Source organism: Cimex lectularius, unplaced genomic scaffold (genome assembly GCF_000648675.2).
Source record: "Cimex lectularius strain Harlan isolate CLEC.00 unplaced genomic scaffold, Clec_2.1 scaffold159, whole genome shotgun sequence".
NCBI classification, from domain to species: domain Eukaryota; kingdom Metazoa; phylum Arthropoda; class Insecta; order Hemiptera; family Cimicidae; genus Cimex; species Cimex lectularius.
Window position 1 is genome coordinate 1,061,270 of NW_019392864.1, and position 20,320 is coordinate 1,081,589.

General features: G+C 34.1%; 1 protein-coding gene across 6 annotated transcripts in view; it reads right to left on the reverse strand.

Annotated features, from left to right (window-relative positions):
• Nucleotides 1-13,685, reverse strand: part of LOC106671783 (AT-rich interactive domain-containing protein 2) — a 92,561-nt gene extending 78,876 nt beyond the window's left edge. For 3 of the 6 annotated variants that reach the window (XM_014402735.2, XM_014402740.2, XM_014402729.2), the window contains exons 1-2: nucleotides 12,988-13,685; nucleotides 12,786-12,879 (exon numbers count right to left, since the gene is read on the reverse strand). In XM_014402735.2, coding sequence (XP_014258221.1) covers nucleotides 12,786-12,879; nucleotides 12,988-13,079 — 186 coding nt within the window. In that variant the 5' untranslated portion in view covers nucleotides 13,080-13,685. The remainder of the gene's footprint in view (nucleotides 1-12,785; nucleotides 12,880-12,987) is intronic. The other 3 variants (XM_014402746.2, XM_024228848.1, XM_014402731.2) reach the window with 1 other exon arrangement.
• Between the last annotated feature and the right edge of the window lie 6,635 nt (nucleotides 13,686-20,320).

Below are 20,320 nucleotides of genomic sequence, written 5' to 3' on the forward strand. Positions count from 1 at the left end.
TTGTTCAGATGTGATTCAGTTTTAAACAACAGAGTTTCAACAAACAAATATGATTTTACCTATGTTGTGCATGAATTTCTATGTTCTTATAGATAGTCAATTTTTTTTCACATAGGATAAAAAAATAATATGAAAGGTCACATAAAACGTAATTAGATAAATAAAAAGTGACAAAAACCTAAAGAAGCTACCAGTAAAGTAGGTAGGTCAAAAACTCCTTTTTATGGTAAAAATTCAGATTCGTTTTAAGCCTTTAATACGAATTTTCATAGCAATAAAAAATGACATTTTTGATTGGATTCGCAATTTTTTCTCTCGGCCATGTCCGTTGTTTCATACAAAAATTAGTAACTCCTCTGGATTTAATCCGAATTCAACTTTATTACAACCGTTGGAAAGATGAATTTAAAATTTTCAGGCTAGGTCAAAGTGTTTAGATTTTATGTTAAATAAGTGAGAAAAATAAAATAAATAATAATGAAAACAACAAAATCTTCTCAAATATTTTATTTTTGATCTGCAGTTTTAATTTATGTACGGAAGCCTAATTTTGTGTTGTTAACTGTAGTTTACAAGTTTTTATAAAAATCCTAAAATTTCTATGAACTGATTAAGTGTTCGAAATTTTCACCATTTTTGTAATTTTTGAAGAAAATCTGATGACTTCCACAGTCTGAATCGTTGGAACGGCGACAAATTTTAGGAAAACAATTATCTTTTGATTTTTCAAAAACAAATTGTAATCAGGGGTTTTTCAGAGTGGACAAAAAGGAATATAAACTTTTTATATTCGTATTTAAATGAAATCAGATAAAGAAAAAGTGGCAAAAATCAAAAGACGCTTTCAGTAAAGTAGGCCAAAAATATTTTTGTTTACAAATTCATTTTAAGCATAATTTTATACCCTGAAATACGGGCTTGGTAAGTGGGCAATTTTTTCTCCTGTATAGGGATACAAAAATTGTTCCACATAAAAAATCATAACTATTGTTTAGGTAAATGCAAAAACGCTTTTAGTTCCTGCAAATTTTCTTTATTTATGGCTATAAATAAATTAAATAAAGAAAGAAAACCTGCTGGAATTAAAAGCGTGTTTGAATTTACCTAAACAATAAATCCATTGTAAAGAGGTTCAAACCTTAAAATAAATATTAAATCGTAATTCCTGCGGATTTTATCCGAATTTAACACCATTTCAATCGGTGGAAAGCTATATTGATCAATTGTCATGTCAAGGAGATTCAGATTTTATGCCATTGTAAGTGAGACAAATGAGGATGAAATAGGCATAAACTCCCATAAACTCCTCAAACGTTTTATTTTATCTCCACTTCTAATTTTTTACGGAGTAAAGTGCAGTTTATAGGGTTCTAAATTCTTGCAATGCTTACTGCAGTATTAATGGAGTCGTTTCAGCAATATTTTTGTTATTTTCAAAAAAAACTCATTTGGAAACAGAAAATTTTTATTTTCCCAAAAATTGAATTCAGGGTTGTTCCAGGTGCAGCAAACGAATATCACATTTTTTCTTGCTAAAAAAAATGTCTAACCTGGTTATGTGGACCGTAGCCTACCATTGTACGTTATAGGTTATTGATTAAGTAAGCATTAAAAAAACGGGAGGAAAAAATTAAAAACCAAAGGGGATATCGGAGTGGAAGGAAAAAACTTTCTCCTAAAAACTCCTCAGGGGATCCGTGTCTTTTTAAAGTTTGCAATGTTTTTCTGCTTCACAAGGTAGAAAAAACACATCAATTAAATTATCATTTAAAAAAATAATAAATAATTTTAAAGGAATAAACTGTGTTGAAGTACAAGCTGAAAATAGTAGCAATGCTTTATAGAACTTACCCAATTACCAACTATGACAATAAATACGGGTAAGTCTTTAGACAGATACATATCTATTAAAATATAATTTTTTGAAAGGGAAGTTAAGTTTATATACTGCAGTGAACAAAAATTCTGTCGGGTAATTTACTTATTTGTTCATATTACAAATGTGATACCTATATTTTTTTTTACACTATCACTAATGCCAGTGTCGTCCAGGAGGACACAAGCCATGAGAAACCAGTCAATGATGGGCACTCAGTGTGAGGGATTAAAGTGCAGCAAGGAGGTCTCGAGGTCATCGTCCATTAAGGCACGTGGCGCGTTTATGTGTAGATTGGACTCGGGCATTAGGATGGATCGGGAGGTTGATGTAAAAATTTTGGAATCGAGAACTGATCGATTCGTTGACAAAAGGAATGTTGTGGTCTTTGACGAACTGTCTGAAGACTTGATTGGAAGGATTGGATCCGCTGGATGATGGATGGGTTGGCCGAACCACACAGTTCCACTGCGTATATCCAAAGTCGCATTGGTCTTGTATAATGTTAGTTTAATGTTGACCGTAAACAAATATGTCGGACCTACAAGTCTTTGTAATTGTTAAGTTGTCGTTTAAGTCTTGTGCGGGATTCCATGTATGCTTACTAGGTAAAGTCCTAAGAATTTAAGTTGAATGGAATCTTTGTTGTTTGTGTACAGTGCAGCAAGAAGAACGTACATTGAGTACATTTTTCTTCATTCTTGTCCTACATTTTTCGCACCTGTCTTCCATAAGCTCAATATATTCTTAGATATAGGAGGTAGCTTGGATAGGATTCGAATTAGAATACAAAACTGCGGGATCGTCCGCGTAGGTGGTGATGATGATATTGGGATGTGCAGCTAGGTCAGCGGTATAGATGATACAACGATGAACTCTAAATACTTAAGTATTTTCGGTTTCGGACAAAAAGTAAGGCGATTTCTGCACCAAATTCTAAAGAATCGGTCTCCGAACGACCCTGAAAAATACAGTCGAAACGATAATATTTACTTTTGTAAACAAGTTCATTTCATACTTTGATGATCAAGCTCGAAGGTCAAGAGACTCATCGCGATGTTGCGTCAGGATAATATATCCATTAATGGATATTTCCACGCCTTAACTTAAAACAGCACAATAGGTAGAGCAATTTTTACCGTGCAAAAGTTCAACATTGTTTCTTGAGTGATATAAGAAAAAATTCAACTGTTTCGCGTCATGAGTCATCTTCTACTTATAGTTTTCCCATCAATGCTGAAACAAATATCCGGGATTTTGTTTTAATGGACATAGTTACATTCCTTTGGTAATCGATAGTTATAGATATTTCAATTCGTATAATCAATTTCATTGTTTGGAAACGATTCAATCAACGCTTTCCAGATCCTATTCCCAAAAAGGATGGGATTTTTGTTTTGTTTTGTGTACGCCGTGGGGGATTTCCAATGAATATTTATCTATCCGTTTATAAACAAAAATAATGAGGTCATACAGACGTCTGCGAAGTAGATTGCTCGTGTTTAACCTAGTGAGATTCGTCTTGACATATATAATTACATTTAGAGTTTACTGTATGATTTTGAAATTTTTTAAATTTAAATAGCCCAAAAGCTTTTTAAGAAACGCGTCACGTTCACTTGGACCCCTAATGTTTTTTCTATAGTTTTACTTTTTTGTGTTTATCCTCCAATCGTCTAGGTTTCACACAGCATTCTGATCAATTTAAATCTGCTGCTTTAGGTTGATTATGATGATGGATAGCCAACGTCCATACCATGCCGAATACACCGGTTCTCGTCCGATGATGATGGATACCAGGAGGTGGGGGTTTCCGTCTCCCAGGCACTGGAGTCTTTTGGCTTATTGTACCTAGGTCCCTAGTTCAGTACAATCGAATCGATCCTTCTTCTAAGTAGTACTACATCAAAGACTGCATTGCTGCAATTCCGTGCGGTTTTCTTTGTATCCCAGGTTATGTCTCCACTGAGCGGTTACTTCGCATTCGAAGATGATATGGATGCTTGTTTCTTCCTACTCATTGCATAATCTATGAAATCATCACTGAATATGACCATGTTGTTTAGATGTTTTCTCAGATGCCAGTGATTATAGTCCTATCACTCCTCTGAGTTTGGCCCTTTAATTATAGTAGTGAGTTTGCCAGTCTTGGTGTGAGATGTTTTAGCATAAGTTTACAGTGTCTAGCCTGGATTTTATCCAATTCTCCTTTTGTCTTGTTTTTTAGATCAATGGATGAAGGATTCTGTGTTTGCTTTTGTTATCACAAGAATAGGTTCAAGGCGGCCCTATAGTTTATCCATTTCTTTTGTACTACTGACTGTTTTAGATTACGTATTAGAAGAATAATGTGATTCAAGTAGAAACCACACGTAGCATTTTTCTCAAAATTGAAATTTAAACGTGAAAAGGTTCCTGCCACCTTTCAGTAGAATTTTCAATACACGACGTAACAGTTGACTGACAATCTTAGGAAAATCAATCGAAACAGTGTGAAAATTGTTCACCACGAGAGTATCTCTAAAAGCACGATCGCCTCACAAATAAAACATTAATCCACGGTAAATTGTAGATTAAAGTAACCATATTCGGTACGGCAATTATAATTGTCAGGTTTAAAAAAAGAAGGAGAAAAAGTAACACTAAGTCATTTGGCTTTCACGCGTTCTTAAATACCTAACAGAAAACCGGATTTGGGCATATGTTATATAAACATTGCAATACATTTTATAAAAATTATCGTCTGCGAGAACGAGTTTTCCATTATATTTTCCAATGAGAGGCGAGAATTTAAAATGTTAAGGGTACGATTTTGAATGTTGCCCAAAAACAATGGAGGGATCGATTCACAGTGGGCCAAACCTGATTGGGTTTCAGATTCAAGCTTTAAAACCGAGATGTTTAATGAAAACAATGCGATTCTTGTACAACCTACACGGCTTTGAAACCGTCTTTTGAAAGCAAAAGTAGAAATGGAATAGTTTCACTTTGGCCAGCTTTCTACAGACCCAGTTCAATGTTCATTTTGCATCGTCCGTTTTAAAGAGACAAGTCCGGTCGTCGAGGATTTTTTTTTTACATTCCGATTATGTTTAAATTTTATTAATGATCAGTTATTGTGTTTGCCCAGTCAAAACACAATTGCCGAGGTTTCGCTGCGCTTTCATCCTAAAATATTGTGTGTGTGTGTGTGTGTGTGTGTGTCCTGTAATATGCCCCTTCCGAACATTTTCGCCGGTTTTCTCTGTCAGAAGCGTTAAAACTGTAAAGCCAGCCAAAACTGCGAGGATAGGCAAACCTTTTGACCCTAGCCCAGCTTTTTTCAAAATTCCCAGGGTTTTTTTTAGTAGGCTCGTGTGTTTATCACCTGCTCGGTTGTGACTAACCTGTTTTACTCTTTTTTACTCCTTGTTTCTGCATTTCTGGAGTCATTCGGCCCCACTCAAACCGGCGGTATTCCGCTTCCTGTCTACTGTACACAATTTTTTTCATAAATTTATCTTAAATATATATTATGTCTTTCAAGCCCGGAGTTAAATTTTGAAGAGAAATGAAATTTAAATTGGTTTTCTGCGGGATTTGAACAATTTTTAGATTTTTTTTTTTAATACAACCTTCTGATAAAACCTGGTCCGCCTATTCTCGCCTGACGAGATCCTAGATATATTTCTCGTACAATTTACTTAAAAGTATAAGTGAAAATAACTTCGAGTACAAAAGAAACTCGCATTTAAGGCCAGGCTTTTGTCTTTTTTTCAACCTTTTCAAAAGCGGCATCTCCATATTTGATTTATTTATAGAATACCAATATATTCTTCCTTTGAAAGGAAAAAGACGTTTCAGTCTAAAACATATTTACAATCGTCTTTTCAAAAAAAAAAAAAATGTTTAACAATAAAATTTGCAAGTTCCAAGTTCCACAAAACTCTAATAAATAATAATAAATAAACGTTCAACTTGTAAAAAATGACGATTTAATCAGTGCCGATTTGGGGACAAAGTAAAGCCTTCAAATCTGTTTTCTTACGCCCAACTTTAAAATTATAAATATCTTCAAAGTTTAAAAAATTCATTTCGTTTTGCCCTATTGTTGAGTCTCATTAGGTTGAAGTTAAGTTCAATTAAATTCATTTGAGTTGATGCTGGGTTTGCGTACTCCCTTCTTTTCCTTCGGTTCCTCACTGAAGATGGCACAACACCGAAACGCGTTTGAGTAGTACACAAACTCACGAGTGAAGGCGGACCCAATAAGTCACCCAATGCTGGTTCAGCGTAGATTTTATTTAACGATTAATTAATAACTCCTTTTCTGTTAAACATCCGCCTTTATCTGTGGACTGTTTTATGTTAAAGAATGGGTTAGCGAACAAAAACAAATGGACAGATCATTTCCCGCCAAGGAAGATCCGTGAAATGTTTTAAATATACCAAAGCAGGTATCTTGACTGTCCTCGCGCCTACCAAAAAAAAGTGTTTTATCGAAGGAATTGTTGAATTTTACTGTCCTACACGTGGGCACCATGTGGACCCACGGGGGGGCTGAAAATAGTTCAAAAGTTCAGAGGACGTGAATAATCCACCTTGCGATGTGGACTGTTTGGATCAGTTGTAGATCAGTCTGGTCAAAAAAGTGAGCAAAGGCGGACCCAAATCGTAAGGTTTTTAGATTCAACACCCCACTAGCTTCAAGTTGAAAAGGATTCTGTTTTCCTTTTAAAAACGGACGGTTTGACATCGCTCTGAGGAGTCAACAAACAATTTCAACTGGGCATACAAAACCAGGGGGGTTTCGAACTGTGTCCCTTTGCCCAACGTCAATAAATACCGTCCCACGCCCAAAAAACTAAAAAGTGAAGAAAAAAAGACCGAATCAGTCGAATCACTAGGCAGAGTTGAAAAATTCTCATTTGATCTTTAACACATTTCGATTTCAATTAATTTCTCCATAATTTAATCAGAAGGGTTAAAAAGTTAAAATAGTTAATAAGTAATAATAGTTAAGTTAAGTAAATAGTTAAAGAGTATCATTTTCAAGACGTATAAACTATAAACGTTAATATTTCAGATATTGTTTTTTTAATAGTTTAATTATAATTTTTTCCGCCTAGTGAGGAAGTTATGCTAATTGATTAAAACATTAAGAGAAATGATCTTGGATCTTGTCAGGCCTGAAGGCAGAGCGAGAATATGGGGACCAGGTTTTATCATTTGTTGGGATTTAAAAAAAAAAGTTCAACTCCTGCTAAAACCGAGAGTTTCAATTTCATTTCTCTTCACTATTTAACGCCATTAACATTTGCTACATAACAACATTAACATAGATTAATAATTTATGGGAAAAAAGTATGCTGTAGACAGCCGAGTCCCGCTGGCATGAGTGGGACCGACTTCAATAATGTAGAATCAAGGAGTAAAAAAGGGCAAAACAAGGTCAGGTAGTCACAGCCGAGCAGGTGATAAAACACACGAGCCTATTAAAAAAAAAAAAAAACCCCTGGAAATTTTGAAAAAAGCAGGACTAGGTTTGGATCTGCCCATTTTCGCAGTTCTGGCCTGGCTTCGCAATTTTTAAAAATAATTCTGGCTGAAATTCACCGAAGATGAGGAAAACCCGAAACGCGTCTGACAGAGAAAACCTGCGTACATTTTCGGAAAGGGCCAAATTATATGAAACCACGCTGACTAAATTTTAGGATGTAAGTGCAGTGAAAACTCGGCAGTTCGACCGGCAGTTGCCACCCACGTAATTGGCTAACATTTAAATTTAACTGGAATATAAAAAAAAAGATTTCCTCCCGACTTCGGGTTAAACGGATTAGTGGGATTCCTCTGTATTTCCTGACTGTTGACAGAGAGACGATGCTTGGCTTTCTTTATACATCAACTCAAATAGGCCAATTGGCAAACGTTTCCCAACCTCAAGCCTTGAAATTCAGCAGAGTTATGGTTGAACAGAATGGTCCATTTTAATGTGTGATCAAACAATAACAGAACACCACAGTAAATTCAAAACGTGCGGATAAGCATTGATAATTAGACAGAAAAACAAACGCTGTTAAGGCGACTTTGACTTGGAATAATTTGTATCGAATGGCTTAGCGACCCTGAAGAATTTCAAACGCGACAAAGGAAATACTGTGACCAAGTGAAAAAATAATCCTGTCTCACTTGACGTAAAAACATCCTAAACACTGAGTATAACTTCTCTTGAAAATTTATTTACGGCTAAATCTGTCTGTAAATACGTAGGTCTACTTCTACAAGGCTATGAGGAAAGAAATAAAAATGTAGATAAACGGACTAATCTACTACGACTAATAAGTACGGTTTATAAGTCGAAAAAAGAAAGTCTATAGCATGTTTTTAGCATCTGTTCCGATGACTCTTTCTTTGTTGCATTTTGTGGTTTTTATATCAAAATTGAACGAAAGATTCTCAGCTAAGGTGGAATTATTAGGTATAAATTTTAACTTTCGAGAAACGCGAAAATAGCGTGAAAATTTTTCAAGCTTTGGTGAGAATTATTAGGCCACACTTTTAACTTTTGAAAAACGTGAAAACAGGAGGAAATAATGGTAAGCTAATCTAACAATTTCAGGCCTAACGTTTAACTTTTGAGAAACAGGAAAATATAATAAAAAAGTGACAGCTTATGAGAATTATTAGGTCTAACTTTGAATTTTTGAGAAAGGCGAAAATAGCATGAAAAAATGTCAGCTTAGGAAAGAATTATTAGGTTCTAACTTTTAATTTTTGAGAAACGTAAAAAAAGGATGAAATAATAGTCAGCTAATCTAATAACTATCAGGTCTAACGTTTAACTTTTGAGATACAAGAAAATATAATTAAAGAGTGACAGCTTATGAGAATTAATAGGTCTAACTTTGAACTTTTGAGAAAGGAGAAAATAGCATGAAAAAGTGTCAGCTTAGGAAAGAATTATTAGGTTCTAACTTTTAACTTTTGAGAAACGCGAAAAGAGGATGAAATAGTAGTCAGCTAATCTAAGAACTATCAGGTCTAACGTTTAACTTTTGAGAAACGGGAAAATATGATGAAAGGGTGTCAGCTTGTGAGCATTATTAGGTCTAACTGTGAACTTTTGAGAAACGCGAAAAAAGGAAGAAAGAGTGTCAGCTGAGGTGATAGCTATCAGGTCTCATGTTTAACTTTTGAGAAACAGGAAAAAATGATGAAAGAGTGTCAGCTATATGTGAGAATTAATAGATATCTCTTTTAACTTTTGAGAAAGGCGCAAATAGCACGAAAAAGTACTAGCTTAGGTATAACTTAAATTTTGAGAAACGCAAAAATTGAATGAAAGAATATCAGCTAAGGTGATAATAGGTCTAACGTGCTTATACAATGCTAGAAATTCATTTTTTGCACATCCTACATGTATTTGTATAATTCAAACACTGTTTATAAATCCCAGGTTCCTGAAGATGATCTCAATAGAGATGGAAACGTTGGCATGTTTTTCTAAACCTATACGTCACACCAGACCTCATCTCACGATCTCCAAATAATCATTAGGACTAACATTTGTGAAACGCAAAAATAGGTTGAAAGAGTGTCGGATTATGTGAGAAGTAGTAGGTCTAACTTGTGAGAAATACTGAGTAGTATGAAAACGTTTCAGCTTATGTGAGAATTATTTGAAAGTCTCTGTAGGATATTTTTTTAGGAACAATTTTGATGATTTTTTTGTTACAATTGATGGAATCAACTAAATACGTTAATGTTTGTTTTCCTGTGATTATTTTTATATTACCAACAAAATAACTGTCATTTAAATAATGTAATACCCAAAGAGACATGTACTTATAATTGATTATTTTGCCTATTTGCTGTTCCCTTGCAGATACTGTGCAAGGACAGCATGGTTCTATTATATTCTCTTCTGTTTGAACTATAAAGCTAAAAATAAAGCTGAAGAATAAACTGTGTAATTAGATAAAAACCTCCAACAGATCGCACAATACCTGAGCAAGACTTTCAAATTTGAATGGAATTTTTACAACGACCTTGTATGGACGTGATTTATAATAAAACCTGGTAAGAAAGCGGATGGGAAGCCTTACAAAAAAGACAAATTGATGTTTTTTGATTATTAACCGATTTGTATTTTCGGTTTTCAGGTCGTCCTGCATACACATTTTTCCATAGAAATTGCGTATTATTTACGATATTAGGATATAAGAAAATTTAACCTAAGGCAATTAAAAAATAAGGTGTCGGAAGGAAGGCTAATTGAACTGAGACACAACGCCGTCAATACTTTCTAATAGTGCGACAATAACTATTTCGTCCGCTTTCTAAGTATTACATAATTCAACAGAAAATGCAACTTAATCGTACTTAAGTGTAAGTTTGCATCTTGGAGCTTTGGATTTATCAACTAATGCCTAATGGTGACGCCACATGATGAAAACAAAAATAAAAATGAGACCAAATGCTAGTTCTATCGCAAAATATCTAACCTGTTAACTTTTGAGAAACGCATAATTATGATGGAAGAGTGTCAGCTGATAAGAGAATTATTTAGTCTATACTTTAACTTCTGAGACCAAAGGAAATAGTATGAAAGAGTGTCAGCTTATGTGAGAATTATTAGGTTAATTATTAACTTTTGAGAAAGTGAAAATAATAGGAAAGAGGCTAAAGTGAGAATTATTAAGTTTAACTTTCAACTTTTGAAAAACGCGAAACAGTATGAAAGGGTTTTAAACTAAGGGGAGAAATATTACGTCAAACATTTAACTTTTGATAAATGGTAAAAAAGGTCGAAAGAGTGTCAGGTGAGGTGAGATTATTAGGTCTAACATTTAACTTTTGATAAATGCTAAAAAAAAGTCAAAAGGCTGTCAGGTGAGGTGAGATTATTAGGTGTAACTTTTAACTTTTGAGAAACCCGAAAAAAGATGAAACGGTTTTAGCTGAGGTGAGATTATTAGGTCTAACTTTTAACTTCTGAGAAACGTGAAAAGAAATGAAAGGGTTTTAGCTGAGATGAGATTATTAGGTCTAACATTTAACTTCTAATAAATGCTAAAAAAAAGGCAAAAGGCTGTCAACTGGGGTATGAATGTGTCTGAAATGAGAATTATTAGGTATCACTTTCAACTTCTGTGAATCGCGAAATTAGTATGAAAGGGTTTTATCTGAGGTAACGAGGTGAAATTATTAGGTCTAACTTTTAACTTTTGAGAAAGGTGAAAATAGCATGAATGAGCGTCAACTTACATGAGAATGATTAAGTAAAACTTTCAAGAAATATCAGGTCTAACTTTTAACTTTTGAAAGTCGCAAAAACAAGATGAAAGACTTGTCAGCTTAAGTGAGAATTATTAAATATAACTTTCAACTTTTAAAATCTCTAAATTAGTATTGAATTGGTTCATGTGAGATGGAGAAATATCAGGTCTAGCTGTTAACTTTTGAAAGTCGCGAAATTAGTATGAAAGGATCTTTTTAAAAAGATTGAACAACTCATTCACTCCATCATTTACAATTTCTAGTATGAATGGGTTTTGGCTGAGGCGAAAAATATCAGGTCTAACGTTTGAGAAAATTGCAAAAAAAATACGAGATTTTGAAAGGTTAAAAAATCAACGTTACATGCATTATTTCGTTATCCCTGGTATTCTGTACACTTTATGATAAACGTTACGGTTTAATTTCGAAATTAGTGCGTAATTGGTTGGTAATTTTTCAAACCCAAGGCCGAAAAAGCTTTTCTAAACGTAATAAATTCCTCCGAGGGAATTAGAAAACATGAGAGTGGAAAAAAGGAGGATTATTTGTAAAAATGTGGCGTTCACCCGTGCACGATCCCATAAGCGGTCGTACACGGTCATCACCGGAGCAACCGTTTTGGTTACGACGATGAGGGGAGGGGGAGGAGGAGACGAAATAGCCCGGGGTTGTAAACAGAGCGGCAAAGACGGACGCCGCCGGCAAAGACGGAAGTGGAAAAACGGCAAAGCGCGAGCTTAAAGCTGTGATATCCGGCCGTATCGGAAAAGCCGGGGGAGAATGTGAAAGATGTTAGACAATGGCAGGATTGAGCGGTTCGAGCCGGCAACGCCGCCGCTAGGGGAGGGAGCCCGAAACAACCGGCAACCCCGCCGTTCGGCCCATTACTCTTAGGAAATTGTACTCCACAAACCTGACAATTTTTCATTCAACGTACATTTCTTTGCCGGGAAATTTTCTTTTTTATTATTCTCCCTTTTTATATTAAAAAATATTTATTTTTTTTAGTTTTTTAATTAGACAAAATTTTTCTTTAAAGAATGGACAATTTTTGCAGATTCGTTTCTTTATGGTTTTTTAAATCGAAAAAAAAATCATGGGGCGGTTGTTTATTTATTTTTATTTTTTTAAAGATATATAAGCGGACGTTATACTGGGAGGAGGGTGCTTTTTGAGGAAAAGCCCGAGGCGGAGTGTCCTTGGTCGGGGGGGGCCGGTGTCTTGGGTGAGACCAGATGGCGCCACCGTGCCAACGGGCCAAAAACGACCAATTTCCATTTCCCTCATTCACAGCGGCTTCCACTCGGCGAGTCGACGTCCGCGCCAAAAACCAAAACGCTCGGCCGGGCCAGCGCTGGCATATGAGTCTACTTAAAACTGTTTAAATAAATAATAAACAAATAAACCCCCCTCCCCAACAAAAAAAAACAGCCCGATATAAAAATAAAATTGGAAAAAACCTTATATCCAGGGCTTGTCTTTATTTTTTGTATTCTACACCATTGAAAATAGTGGGCAAATGTGTTGGCTCTTTCCACTATTTTCTCTGTTTTGTGAATGAATTCGACTCAAGCCGGAGTGGTCTGAAGTTTTGAAAACCGAAAAAAAAGGGTCTGACAACGCCTTTCTCGGGCTAGAAATGCTATCTTACCTTCAGCCAACCTCCTCTCCCTGTGACCAAGGTGTACAAGAGATAAAGGTCGATCTCGTGTCCGTTGATCTTGGGTATCCTCCTGGACGGGGTTCTGGAAAATGGGAAAAAGCGACTTTAAAGCTGTGTCCCGAGGTGGCTGTTTTTCAAGGGTCTTTTTTTGTTTTGGGACGTATTTTTCTTTTCTTTTTTTAATATTTACCCTCTCGTTTCGTGAAAGTGCTGCAACTCTTGGATGAATCTGTCCTTCTCTTTGTCGTACATCGACGGTTCTTTGTTGAGAACGAATGCCATCGCGATCGCTTCCGTGGGTTCAACGTTGTGTTTCGATGCATTTACTCATTTGAAAAATTTGAGTGGCGTGTTTCGGCGGGCCGACTCTCAACCGCGACACTAAGAAGTTTTCCGTTTGCACTTGTGTTTTTGTCGTGAGAGAACGTAAAAAAAATAAAAAACAAAAAAAAAGGTCTCGACTCGTGAGTGATCTGAGTCCTAGGCCCCTGGGCGAGTCATCCTCGGCGGTCTGTCTGTCGACTCAGTCTCGTCGGCGTTGCATTCCGGCCGCGAGTCCCTTCCGTCGGCTCCTTTCGACAACGGTCACCGTCTCGCTCGAAAACGCGACCAATATGGAAACTGAAGGCAGAAATCGCCCCTGGAGTCCGGTCCCGCAAAATGGCGTCAGACGTATTAAAATATTTAAAAACGGGCTCGACTCTCCGGCACAGTTCTAAATCACATAATCAACGCGTGGAACGGGTCCTCGGCTCGGCTCCAATTGTATTGCACCCTACGCTTGTTTGAAACGGAGAGCGGCTCCTTTGCGTTCGAGCAAAACTGAAGGACTGTAACGAGTGAGAACTAACAGGTAAAACTCGACGTTTGGCACCATTTCCGAGAGTGGCAGCAGCGTCCGACTCAGGCGAAAACGGGTGGGGGGAGCCGAGGCGCCCCGGCCCCGCCACAACGGAAACACACGCCCCCCCCGCCTTTACGGGAAAACCGCCCCGCTTTTAAATTTTCGCCCTTTTTTCCATTTTCCGTAAATTGATCGTTCGCATCGGAACGGACGGTGAACGGACGACGATTCATTCGCAGGTGGCAGTGGCGCCGCCTTGAGCCCGTCCTGCTCTCGCCGTTACGTCATCGAAGGCAACTTCCTCTCTCCAGTCCGACAATTTCAGTTTTTCTTACAATAAATATTCAACTTTTCATTTTACTTATGCCTTTGGTGTCCTGTGGAAAATCTTCACCTCATTTTCCTTCTTTACATAACTTATATTATTTAATACCATACCACATCGGTACTCTTCGCCAGTACATAGTCATGATACGCAAAAAAAATGAAATTCACCTTTTTACAAATAAGACTGATTGTTTTGCAAATTAAACTTACCTTTTTTCAAATAAACTAACGTGAAATTACATAGTAAGAAATCTTTTAAGAATGATAGAATAGAAATTATGAAAAATTAATTCAAAATCTCGTTTCCTTATTCATGTTTTTCTGGACTATTTTCAAATGAAAAAAAAACTATCATTATAAACATAAATATTATGTTTTTAAATTCATTCACTACATTTAAAAAAATGCAATATTAATTAAATATTTGAAAGTAGTACTTACATTACAGGTTTTTCAAATTAAATTCACCTATTTCCAAATCAAGAATTTCTATACATACATATATATATTATTTAAAGATCGTGAGATGCCGTCTGGTGTGATGTGGATTTAGAATAACGTTTTCTTTACTACTACTACTACTATATGTCTTTATTCTTTAATATGTATACAAAGTTTACAAATCGGCAGTATATATTACAGAGCAAGAAAGACGTTCCTCATGGTTTAAATGTTTTCTTTATCGTGCTACGTTTCGATCTTTATTGAGATCATCTTCAGGGCCTGGGTTTTATAACCGCATCTCACGATCTCTAAATAATCGTTAAGTATTTTGTAAGAAATCTATCAGAAATGATCGAGAAGAAATTATAAAAATTAAAAAGTAAAAAAGTAACAAAATTCACCCTTTTGCAAATCAAATATGCTCTTTTTTCTAATTAAATTCAACCTTTTGACAATTAATATTTTCAAGATAATAAATAAATATGTATGAATATAAATGGTGAATTTCATTAGAAAAAACACAATGAGGAAGCGGATGAAGAGTAAAAAGCCTAAGGAAGAAAAATGGAAAATAAATAAATACTTTTGCTAGCTTAACACAACAAATCTGACGTTAAAAAAGGACCTCTAAAAACATGAAAAAATATAAATATCAGAATTTTCTTGAATCGTCCAAAACATTTCTGGATACTCCACAAACAAGAAAATAATTTTTTTAATACGATTTATTTGTTAAGGGTGTTTAAATTGTCGTTAATGTTAATCAAGGAAGACAAAATTTACAGGATTTGCCATTTTGTTAAAGAATTGTGCTGTTATAATAATTATTTTAAAATATACTGAACTTACCTGTTACTTGGAGACGCTGGCCTTCCTGCTGGATCCTTCGTCCTTTTTAAAGAAATCAGTCATTTACTTACCAATGGAAACAAGAACATGGTTAAAATATTGTGTGTATTAACAAAGTCGTCTTTTTTTATGTTTGTTTTACGTTTTTTTTTTTTTAACTTCTTTTTTTTAACTTCTTTTTACTTACTATATTTGCATTTTTCTTGGAGAACGTGCTAATTCCATCGGGGTCTCCTTAGTTCCAAGCAGGATTGAACAGCAACGTCGATGCTAAGCGTTAATAAATAAACATTAAATTAATTATTTAATATAATAATGGATTTGTATGATTAAACGTTCGCCTGAGCACAGAGTTGTACACAATCAATGCGAATTACCTGGAAAATCGCCTTTCGAAAAACTTACTTATTAAACACCTACATTCTCCAGTCCATATCGGCTCGAAAAATAAGTCCGTAGGGTTTTTTGATTGAAAATTCAATGAAATGTCTGGTGATTTTAAACAAATTCGATCAGAGATATATGAACCATTTCCACTGCCTGAGCAATAGTCCTTAGGAGAACGGTGAGTCGCTGCGTTTTCTCCGGGATTTCCTTTTGAACATTGTTAAGGACTCAATTTGATCTCATAAACATTAGACTTTCCTAGCAGTCTGAGCATTTTCGAACGCACTATTCTCTTCATACGGTTTTATTTTTAACAAAAACTTCTTGTAGAAATATGAGATCTGGATAAAAAATAATCCTTTTTTCAGAGTGTGTAAACAATAGTTAAACATTGCTTTGAACCCAAGAACAGAATAAAAAAAAATTATTGTAAAATTCTACATAGCGATTTTATAACCAATAACGATTACGATGCCATGTTTTTTGAAATATTCTCCAGATACAAAAAGAAAAAAAAATTCATCCCTAACCATTTATCCCATTTTTCCCAAAGTTGTTCTTGTAATCTGTGGTCAGAATTTTTAAAAATATGGATTGAAACAACCAGTTTCCCTTTGTCAAACTGGTGTTTAAACTGGTTGTTTTGTTCCATGTTTGTGAAAAACCTGACCTCACATAGATTATCATCTTACATAAACGATTACTTATCTGGCTGCCTGGGGTAAAGAATAAATTGTACAATAAAACTTTACGTTTATGTTAAGTTAATTTGAATATGTTTTTTGTGTCAGACGAGCCTGGTAAGTTATTGTTAAGCCTGGTCTTGTAGATATGAGTACTTACGTAATTTAATTATTAAAAGTGGTTCAAAGTGTATTAAAAAAATCGTTTTACCTTTTACTTTAGATAATTTAATTCGGCTTACGTTACACAAAAAAAATGTAACGGGTTTAAAAATAAAACTGACAAACCCACAGTTTACGTATCATGTTCTGCTTTTTTAATTTATTACTTTTTAAGTAATTACTTTTTTAGTATTGAATATTTAAAAAAACGTTAATTATTATTATTACAATTATTTTTTAGGCTCCCTGTACCGATTTTTGGAGTAAACAGGGCTTACTTCGAGGCGTATCAAAATGATCCAGATTTATTTCAATATGGTTCGAAAAATTTTCTTTCTTTAAACGGATTTATCATCCCTAACATCATAAAATTCACGCTAATTGGTGCAAAAGAATGTTAAACAGAAACAAAACTCAATTTTTTTTTTATTTTACTTCTTTATATCAGTTGTTTTATAAGAACATCAATGTAAGTAAAACTAGTTTTTTCGTTTTATAAGGAAGAGCACATGGTTTGAAAAGTTATAAAATGCTTAATTTGACAAACCAAAGACTTTTAAGTGCAGTTTTCAATGTCAATCAATCTAAATTTTATTGCCACTCAATCTAAATCAACTTGAGGAATTTCTGGGTGAATATTCTTTAGACATATTTCGATAATTTCTTTTAAGCTCAGCACTCTAAACCACAAAACAATCCATTAAAAAAATGCGTATTTGTAATTGTAATTAGATTTGTGTGGGCAGCCAATGAATATGTAAACACCTGTATTTGACTCTACTGTCACTAGTTAGACTCTCAAATCTCTGCCGTTTTTTATTCTTTTAAATTTTTTTATTTTATTTTTATTGAATTAAATTGTTAATATCTGAGTTTGGGAAAGTTGGAAATGTACCGCTAAGGCGAGAACTCCAGGGGGGAAGCCATGGGGCCGCCAGCCAATCGATTAGATAGAAATTAAAATTAAAATTAAATTACGCTCGGATAATTTGTTTAAGTGATTATGCGTAACGTGAATATGGCACCAACACTATCACGTACAGGAAAAGTTCTTTGTTCCGTAAAAGCCGTTTTTACTTTGTGTGTGTGTGTGTGTGTGTGTGTGTGTGTGTGTGTGTGTGTGTGTGTGTGTNAGAGAGAGAGAGAGAGAGAGAGAGAGAGAGAGAGAGAGAGAGTAAGAGAGAGAGAGTAAATTAGAATAGTTTAAAAGAAAAAACGTTTTGACATCTGAAACAGGATTGAATAAAAAAATAACCTGTTAAATTTTGCCAAGTAGATTTGATTTAAGCTTTTAAAATAAATTTATCGTTTTAATGTCACAATTTATGTAAAATTTGAATATACTCTCAAATAAAAATTTACAGTTCCATACTTACCTATTTTAAATATAATATTATACAGGTTTTTCAAATTAAATTTTTGCCATTTAAATTCACTCTTTTGCAAATAAAATTAACTTTTTTACTAACTAAATTCTACCTTTTGAAAATTAAATTCACTCTTTTACTAATAAAATGCATCATTTCCCAAATTAAATGAATCCTTTTACAAATCAAATTCACCCTTTTGTAATTTGCATTCACTTTTCTGCTAATTAACTTCAACCTTTTGCAATTTAACTTCCCTTTTGTAGAAAATAAATTCACCTTTAACAAATTAAATTACTGTTTTGTTAATCAAATTCACCATTTTGCAAATTATATTCACTCTTTTACTAATCAAATTCACTCTTTTACAAATGAAATTATTATTTTTGTAAATTAAATTACTGTTTTTGTGAGTGAATTTAGTTTATAAAAGAATTCATTTGATTTGCAAAAAAGCGAATCTTGTTATAAAAAAAAAAAGGAAAAAAGAGAGAATTTGATTTCAAAAAGGTGAATTTGAATAGTAACTGTGAATGTAATTTTCAAAGGGATGAATTTAATTGGCAAAAGAGTGAATTTGATTTATAGAAGAGTGAATTTGTTTTGCAAAATAGAAAATTTGATTTGTATAAGAGTTAATTTAATTTGCAAAAAGATTAATTTAATTTGTAAAAGAGTAAATTTGATTTGCATAAGTTAATTTAATTTTCACAAGGTGAAGTTATTTTCCAAAAGGTTTAATTTAATTTACTCTTTAAATTAAACCTTTAATTTAATTCGTAAAAGGATTAATTTAATTTGGGAAAGAGTGGATTTAATCTGCAAAAGGGTGAATTTGAATAGTAAGGGTGAATGTAAATTTCAAAGGGATGAATTTAATTGGCAAAAGAGTGAATTTATTTAACAAAAGGGTGAATTTGATTTGCAAAAGATTGAATTTAATTTGTAAAAGGATTCATTTAATTTGCGAAAGAGTAAATTTTAGTCGTAAAAGAGTGAATTTAATTTGCAAAAGGGTAAATTTAATTTGAAAAACCTGTATTAGGTAGGAAGTTTTCAAAATGACATTTTTACCCAATTTAATTCTCGAAATGATAAAAGGCCGTTTTTCCATTAGGTTTAAATGTCTTCCTGTTTCAAGATCCCTGGAGCTAAAACGAGAAAACAATAAAAGAGATATTCCGATTTTATACACTTGGCTCGCTAAGCCGCATATGATACATAAATATATTCGGCAAAACAAACGTTAATAACCTTTTTTAATAACCGTCAAAAATAATTTAATACGTCCCAACTGGTCTCGTGTCGTATTTTTTCGGTAAGGCCCAGTTTATTTAAACAAACCTTTAATCCATGATTTGAAAAGTGAAAATTTGATTTTGTTGATGTTAAATAACATTTAAAATTAAAAAGTACTAAGACAATTTTAAGAGCGCACTTGTTTTGCCCACACAGACGTTGTCGGCCGCGTGTTCGGACATTTTAGGATGGAAAGAATCTTCTTTCAAAATGGGGGCTCACGATTTTACGACGTCAAGACGCCGAATAACAAATCTGACCAATAAATGAAAAATTGACAATAAAAAATAATTAAAACTTACACATTTCCGGAAAAAGGTTAACGATTGTCCTGGATCAACTTGGGCAAATACTTACCGACAATGTGAGTTTCTCTCTCTAGCTTTTTCTCCGTGAGTTAAGCGTCACCTTAACCGTCAACTTTGTTATCCATTGAGCAGTGGAATTTGACAACAATGAATTTATAAACATTTTATTTTATAAACATTACAAAAAAAAATATTAGTTTAATTTTTATGGTTTAACCTACAATAAAATTAAATATTTTCGATTTGAATCTAATCGAAATTTATGTTTACAAAGAAGCTTAATTGTGGCTATAAATAATGTATTGTTTTTCTCATTTGTTTTAGAAATTTTCCCTCTGCAGACTATTTTTTTTTACTTTCTATTTGTGTTAATAGAAATATTTAATGAACTCAATAATTAATGTTATTGAGATGTTACCATACTGGTAGTACTCATACTACTCAGACACTAGACAGCACAGTCTAGATCAAGTCTGACTCGTTGGAAGGCGCCAAAATCGAAACCGATGTGAATTTTCTTTTAAGAAAGGAACAGCCAGCCAAATTTCAACCTTCTACCTACTTCGTAAAATTTTAGGTGGATATGTTTTTGTTTTCGACGGGACGGTCAGGGAAGAAGATGACTGTTGATTTTCGCCATTGGACCTGCCTGTGTTTTGTAGATTTTCATCCTGAAGATTGTGTCCAAGAGAGCCGAAACATTATGAAATGTTTGACAACTCGATGAAAAATTAACTTTAGGTGAATATTTTTACATAAAAATCTAGAGTTCGTTACTGGCTCAGCACAAATGATACATGTAATGGAATGAAATTTTACAAGAATATACAAAACGTCGGCTGAATACATCAAT